The sequence below is a fragment of the Stomoxys calcitrans genome, chromosome 2 (assembly GCF_963082655.1).
Source record: "Stomoxys calcitrans chromosome 2, idStoCalc2.1, whole genome shotgun sequence".
NCBI lineage: Eukaryota > Metazoa > Arthropoda > Insecta > Diptera > Muscidae > Stomoxys > Stomoxys calcitrans.
In genome coordinates this window covers 197,610,987-197,619,205 of record NC_081553.1, presented here as the reverse complement: position 1 = coordinate 197,619,205, position 8,219 = coordinate 197,610,987, and the positions used below count along the sequence as shown (strand labels likewise).

General features: G+C 40.5%; 1 protein-coding gene across 1 annotated transcript; it reads left to right on the top strand.

Moving 5' to 3' along the window:
- Positions 1-105: 105 nt before the first annotated feature.
- LOC106081798 (uncharacterized) lies at positions 106-5,383 on the top strand. Its single transcript, XM_013244010.2, has 3 exons — positions 106-389; positions 451-714; positions 4,465-5,383. The coding sequence occupies exons 1-3, from the start codon at positions 385-387 to the stop codon at positions 5,015-5,017; spliced, it is 822 nt and encodes a 273-aa protein (XP_013099464.1). The 5' UTR covers positions 106-384; the 3' UTR covers positions 5,018-5,383.
- The last annotated feature ends 2,836 nt before the right edge of the window (positions 5,384-8,219 follow it).

Below are 8,219 nucleotides of genomic sequence, written 5' to 3'. Positions count from 1 at the left end.
ACCAGCCATATGTGAACAAAAATTGTCACTTTATCGATAAGTCTACGATCAACCTAATTTACACAACAGGTCACAACGTGGTAAGAATCTATGTGACAATTGTCAAACAAATAAGAATTTTGGAAGAGCTCGCAAATTTAACAAAATTTTATATTTTTTAATGCAAATTAACAAAGTAAATAAATAAAAATTAAATTTACGTTATAAATTAGCTATCAACCTCATTAAAACTTTGATAAAAAAGTTGGTGTCGTTAAAAAAGAGAAGAAATTTTTCTCATTGCGTGGTGCAAAGAAGTAAACAACACCGCGCCAGTGAATAGCAGAAGAGATTCTTCGTTTATTGGAAAATTCCAGAGAAATAATTGCAATTTATTAAAATAATATGCAGTAAGTACATAAATATCTTTGGATCAAGTGAATAATATATAAATTGTGTATCCATATCTAGAAGGCCAGCAATAGCGGCTGATCTTTTACAGCAACAAATGTTCCTTCCAACCGATGCCATGTTCAAGCAACAGCAACCGGCTATTAATATGTTGCCAACACCAACAACCAACTGGAGCATGGAATCGATGCCTTGGAAGATAACAAAAGCTGATGCAGATGGAGATGTTATGGAGTTTACTGCACATTCAAGAAATCAATTAGTACACCGCACTGGAATACTGCATCAAAAGCGTAAACCAGATCCTAATCTTACACCACCACAGTATGTATGATCTAAGGCAATGTTTATAACAACTTATTTCGATTATTTTTATATAGCGAAATGATTTAAGGAATAGAGTGTACTGCATGTGAAGGTTTAACGGTACATATATTTGTTATAGGCCGTTTTAGGTTATGTGTAGTTTAAAAATCTAAATATATTTAGCGCTTATAATTTTCTCTATTGTACTAAAACGTAGACACTTGCGAGGTAATTACCTTAGGTAATCAGCGTTTTAAAGTACTTTACCAAATGGTATATTCGGCAAGCCGTTCGGAATCTGCAATAAAAAAAGTTGCTTTTCATTGAGCTTAAACATGTGTTGGACAGTGTATCATCTTGGCGTCCGCTAAGGCCTTTGAATGGCCCATAGTGATTGTTAAATATTCTCCCTTCCTCAACCGCAAGTAGGATACCGTTGACCATATCGGCCAACAACTTGGAAATAGCCCATATATATTTGAAATAGTCATTCAAAGAACTTGACAAATGCGATCCATGGTGGAGGGTATAGAAGATTCGGCGTGGCCAAACTTGGCATGCTTTTACTTGTTCTTCTCAACGTTGCTTCAAACACACTTCTACCGCTTAGACGAAAAAGCAAACGCCTGGAAACTGAAATCACCACGTTTAGTTATTTTACAGACTGACAGAAAGATACCTTCTTGGCATACATTTAGAAATTGGTAAATGAAATAAAAGCTATCTGCCGGTAATGTAAAAAGTGGCGAACCTGGTCAAGCTTCTGTAGGTGAGCCAGGCCGTTCCGATACATAGAAGCGATCGCCTTGTCGTTTCGAGTACTATAGGCTTCTCCTGATAACGTTGTACACCACACAGATCGGAGCTGAGTTCCACTAAGTGTGGTGCTTATAGTTATCTCGTTCCGGGAGTAATTAGTTAGGTAAGGTTGATGAGCACGCAACTATCGATTCGGTTTGCCAACCGTTTCGAAAACTAAGATCCATTGTGACCGCCCTGAAGGAGAGAAAAGCAGATAAAAAATACGACGAATACTTGCCGGCAGCACTTGAGGTGCTGATAAAGAATCCTTGTTGACCACGTACAAAACAATTGGCTGGTAAGTTATGTAACGTCAGTGTTATCTCGTCAGCTATGTGACACGCAGTGGAACCATACTCAGATCTGTCACAGTGCCGCTCTTCAAACTGCGACGGTCTGTCTCCTTAGTTCTCACGTGGAACATCTCCGTCTGGATACAAAGATCCTACTCGTGCGAAGAAATAATTACATGGTGTCCAAGCAATACCTTTTGGGCTGTTATCGCACGGACCATCCAAATCATCATCTGTGGATAGGTATACACCGCCCAGATCTACATGATCTAGAGCGAGAGGTTCAGCACTGAAAGAGAGAACCTCTAGATCAAATGGTATATCAAGCGGGCTAGACAGCATTCATGCAGATGCGGTGAATAGCTAAAAGGCGAATCTGACAGTCGCCTCAACTTCTACAGAGCTAGAATTGTTGACAACGTGAAAGATGTGTGTGCCGATTGTGACCTTATAATATCTATAAGCGTAGACTAAGCACCTCTAGAAAAGTTTTAGTCCACCAAAGCATGAGCAGTTGGAATGTTTTCTTTTGGTTTGGAAGCATGGTAGTTACGTTGTATAGACTCGATCGCTGGGAGACGGCCAGTATAGGTGACTTTCTTTTCAGCGACCTTCGCCATCAGCAACTAGACTTCGCCTTACTCGCGCGGTCAGCGTAGAAAGCGTTATCTCTATCTAGATTCACGCGCATTCTAGGATTGTTTGATTCTGTAGAACGATTAGTGCCTATCAGTGATACAAACGTTGTTAGGTCCTTTTGGCAAATTTTTTTAGTATTAATCGCAGATTTTGATAACCGCTTGGTGGGCTTTTTTTGTCCACACTAATTGAACCATCTTCAAAGCTGATAGCCGCATACCAAAAAAGGTTCGGGACGGTCTCTGTTCCATATGTCAGGCAGTCTTTCCAGTGTCTTAAAAAAGAAGGATGGGATACTGATTGGAACGTAATCCTTGGGCAGGGAGTGGATCGTTTTGTGCGCCTTCAGGATGTAACCTCCCCTTACCCAGTCTGGACGTAGCCAGTTACCCAAAAGCAGCTCCTAAAATTCGCCTTAAGGATTCGTATGGCAAACGGTCGTGCCTTTTGCAGCAGGTAGTTCGCCATTAGGTTGTTGTTGTTGTTGTAGCAGTGTATTATACACTGAGGCGGCAGCCCTTGCCAATGAAGGAATCCATCGGGTCAATCCCGTACGTACAACCGGCTGCCATGGGATTGATCGTCATCAGGTCCTGTTGAGTTGTAGGTCTCAAACGTTTTCACCGCTCAGACTGCCTTCTATTCCGTTATCATATCCCCAACCACGGACAGTAAGCCGATTCTGTGTTGCAACAGAGATACTACCATTTAGTTACTTCTGAACATCCAGAAAAGTATTATCTATCTTAGGACGAGCTTGCGATACTAGGAACTACCCTACACATTCCACGGATACTCGAATCTCTGGGTATGCCTCTAGCGACATGTAAGCTTAGTTTTCAGGACCAGGCCCGAAAGACAGCGAATGATAGATGGTCACAAAGAGGGGGCTGTGAGCATTCTAAAACTATGTGGCCTAATCTAGACTTGAAGAGGACTACGGCTTTGCTGTCATTGGCTAGAACAGACGCCTCAGTCACTGTGTCCGTCATGACAGATCTCTGTCTAATCCGAAAACATGCCGACAGACTGAAGGATGCCAGCAACGACTTTTGCAGACTCGAAGAAGAAAAGATTATAGAACACCTTCTGTGTGTGTGTCCCGCACTAGCAGTCAGAAAGAGCTCCACTTTAGGATCTCATTTCTTTGAGAACCTATCTGATTTAGCGGATGTGAACATTCGCAAGTTGTTGGGCTTTTTAAAGCGATCCAAATGGTTCAACGGTAGGAACTAGAAGGGATCTTCCTTTTTCTGTTCCTGTGGTATCCAATGGCCGTACATGTCTAAGTGAGTCTGATGACAGACTGCCACTTAAACCTAACCTAACCTTATATCTAAATAGCAATACTTATCCATCCTACCAACGGCTCAGCTAGAGTTGCTACCAATGGGTTTGGTCATTTGTCAATGACCTCTGTGCCTAACTGGTAATCCCAAGAACGCTATCATAGCAATATTGTTTGTTGTTGTAGCCACCAGGGTGGCCATTGGTTATTTAAGGGCGTCAATAACTCACCTTGTCATATCGAACATCATAAGCACTCAGTATTTGTGCAAGAGCCGGCCTCTCACTCTCTTGGTCTAGTTGGAGTAATCTGATGTTCTTTTTGGGAACAAAATAAGCCAATCTCCCGATTGATTTTCTGAGCTGTTAGACTTTTATTAATTTTAGCTGAAATTTAGCACAATACCTCATGAGCACAATAACGCTGAAGATCGAGGCTCTTGGAACGCTACTAAGCGCCTCGATATTCTGCGCTCATTTTATAATCTGACACCAAGTTTCGAGGTGTGTTCCAACATTTGATGTTTCCATCGGGCTTTTGGACGTCCCGGTTTTTCGGGCCAACGTATTGGTTAGTTAGAAAACCTAAAGAAATTTTAACAAAATTTCTACGAAAATTACATTTTGAAAAAATATTTAGAATATTGGATTAATTAATTAATAATTGAATTAGTTTGTGGTGAAAATATAATTTTTGTGAACTTTTCAATGAAAACTAAATTCTTTTTCAATCGCCTCCTTTTTTTAGGCCGGTGAAGCAGTTCATTTCTGAAGAGAAAATAACCGCACATTTTAATGGATTGCACATATCAAGTGATTATATTCAACACAGCGCTGGACCCGATTCCGAAGATGCACCTTCCACCAGCGGCAAATGCTTCTCAAATCTTAGTTATGAAGATTACCAAATGACTGCCAAGGAATTGGAAAAGAAATTGCTCAATGCGAATCGAATAACTATTTGTGATGAATTAAAAAAGAAAATTCAAGAGCAACAAAAAAATGTTTCTTATTTGCCGGAAGCTTTGCTCAATCGCATAGAGAAGCCCTGCACGGCTTTGGTTTTGTGGCAGCCACCACCACCCATCATAAATATGTTTAAGAAAAATGTCAAATATGAAAACGCATATACAAATGCGAGTGGCGGTAACGAATTAAACATTAACGACTCGATTCCCGACATCGACTTACCCCCAGAAAGAGAGGATGATGAAGATATCGATGATTACGTTGATAATAATAACACGTGCAATCTCGATTTTAACAATGTCAAACCAGATAGCATGGATGAGGATATGTAGTTATGCTGTGATTAGTTATGTAAAACAATTTTAATATCTTTTCTTTAATCTACTTTGGATTAAAGATATTCTGCGTTTTTAAATCGACTGTTAACACCACATTCACCTTCGTATTCGTATCGATCATTTCCTAATCATTAAACCTTTTTAATATATACAACTTTTTATACATTATCAACATGTGATTACTCCGATGCAGATGAAATTTGTGTCCAAGATAAATCTATTTATAAGCTTGAGATAAATAACTAATATGTTGCTAAGAAAAACAAAATCGTTATTGACATGCATGTATTCTATTTGTAATAATGCGTTTTATAAATATTCTCATGTCTCATTTATCTAATAAATTCAATTTTATACGTTTATGTTGTTTTGCTTATTATAACCTGCTGCATAGGGTGGATAGGTCCACGTTATGAAATAACTGTCATATCGATCGATCTCCCGATATGATTTTTGAGCATCTCAGGGGCGCAATTTTTAACCGATTTGACTGAAATTTACTGTCCTGAATTTCAACGCCTGGTGTGAGGGATATAATGTTAACCCTTGGATTGACTCACCTTTCGAACTTAGAGAGCTTATACTAGAATCAGTTTTCTATTTTACAAAAATGTCCAAAGTGGTTCCGTTCCTAAATGAGATTCTGCTTCTGTTTAATATAAATTTTCCTGCAGTGCTATTCGCACATCTTTTCTCAATTCTATATTGGTATTATTTTTCAAAAAGGCTGATGCGAACTTAGTATCAAATTACAGAGATCTTTCGCTAGTTGAGGTAGCGTCCATAGACGCAATCTATAAGTTGTTCACTGGGATATTACTTAAACGGATTAAGAGTTGGCTACAGGTGAATGACGTCATAAATGCATCTATAAATGATTCGCAATTCATTAGACCGGTTCTATCGAACAAACACTACATACAGTGTCGTGCAAAACAAAAGCAACGTTTTTTCATATTGTATATGCATTATGCGCTTTTATACTATATTTAGCTTTATAACTATGTTTCTTGACGTATTATAATCTCTAAAAGCCAAATATACAATCAGGCTTGAAGACCCTGCAATTTTTACTATGAGTAAATTAAAATTTACAAAAAGTTTGCAAATATGGTTTTCTATTTGGGCAAATTTCAACTAAATCATAAGAAATAATTCTTTATTTCGGGCATATTTCAAACAATCGCGTAAGAAAATGTTGACTCATTTGAATGTAATTGTTGCAATGGAATTTTTCCTATAAATTTATCTTAACAAACATATTGCAAAACCTGTGTTTTAAAAACATAAAATTTCTTATTTTGAAGGTGAAGGTACCTTATATGTTTGTTGGCAGTCAAATATACAAATATTTAATATGCTGGTGTTGTTGTAGCAGTTTTTTGTGTCCTATCTTTCGTCTGCTTCATTCTGTTGAGTGTCAAGACTCAGAAACTCTGCGACTAAGATGGGGTGTGTCCACAGGGATCTGGGTCTTAGTCGAGTGGGTATGGCTGGGCAGTTAAACAGGTGATGTGTATCGTGCGGTCTCTGGTTACATTAGGGACATAAATCGTGCACGTCGGCATCAATCCTTGCTCTGTAGGACTTGAGGTGGCTGCAGCAACCGGAACGTAATTGAGCCAGAACTACTCTGTTTTGCCAGGGGAGGTCAGTTTCTTCAGGTGCAATGGGAGGCGGTCGTTCTCCAAGGACTACATCCACTAGGTAGCTATTTACTGCATCTGCTACTGTGTCTGCATGAACGTTGTCTAGACCTGCTTGATATGCCGCTTGATCTTGTAGTGCTGAACCTCACGCTCTAGATCATGTAAATCTACCTCAATGCTTCTGGGCGGTGGATATAATCTGCGATAACATCCCAAAAGATATTGCTTAGACAGCATGTAGTTATGTCTTCGCACTGGTAGAATCTTTGTCTCCTGATGGTGGTGGCCTACATGAGAACTGAAGAGACATCCCGTCGCAGTGCGGACGGCGGCATTCTAACAGATCTGAATATTATTCCACTGCGTGTCCCAAAACTGACGAGACCACACTGGCGCTGCATAACTTACCACAGACCGGCCAATTGCCCAAGTGCTGCCAGCAAGTGACTTGAGGACCTTGTTTCTGCTTTTGACTTTATCGCAAATTGCTGTGGCATGTGGAGAGAATGTGTAAGAGCTGTCAAATGTGACGCCAAGTATTTGGGACACTTGATGGTCGGAATCATTTCTCCATCGACTATCACAGTCAGCTCAGTATTTAACTCACGCGTATTTGTAGTGAACAATGTGGCTAACGATTTAGTGGCAGATTTTTTCAGATTTCTTGCAGCGAAATATGAGGCAAGTTCGTTGAGATAGACGTTCAACCTATCGCAGATGTCAACAATGACTGGGGGCCTGATGCCAAGATCGTACAATCGTCCGCAAATTATACGATCTCTACGCCGTCTGGAGGAGGTGGAATGGAGGATAAGTAGAGGTTAAACAGTGCCGGAGATATCAACCCATCTTGAGGAACTCCCTGTTTCACTCTACAGTGCTTCGACTTCTTATCTCTAAATTCCCACAAATGAATGGCGGGCACATAGTTAATTCGCTCCTCAAATGTTATGGCATGGCTGAACGTGTAGAATGCCTTCGATAGGTCCAGTGTCACGAGGACCATCCTATTACATGGGCTAGGCTAATTGAAGCCACGTCAAATGTGTGTGGTGCAGAGCAGTTGTTGTGCTATGCAGTCTTCGAAATCCGTGTTGATACTCGACGAATGGAAAGTCTCCTACGAGGCTCGGGAGGAGTAATACCTCAAGCGTCTTTGCTACTGGTGAAAGCAGGCAGATCGCTCTGTACGACTCCCCCAAATTTGGGTCCTTTCCAGACGGGATCACTCTGCCGATTTTTCAGACATCGGGAACTAAAAGAGTGTTCAAAGACAGGTTGAGGACAGTAGTAAGGTACTCAACTCCAGATAAATCCAGATACTCCAACATCAATGTAAAGATTCCGTCGGGGCCCAACGCCTTGGACGATTTGGCGCCACGGATGACATTCGTCCACGGTAAATTGTGATGGTTGTGCATCGGCTCGGAGACCACGAATACGGCGAATGGCTCTCTTCCTTGCCCTGTCAATTTTGGGATGCACAATAAAGTGACGGTTGAACAACATGGCGCATCTCTTCGGTCACGGTTATTTCGCCGAAAGTG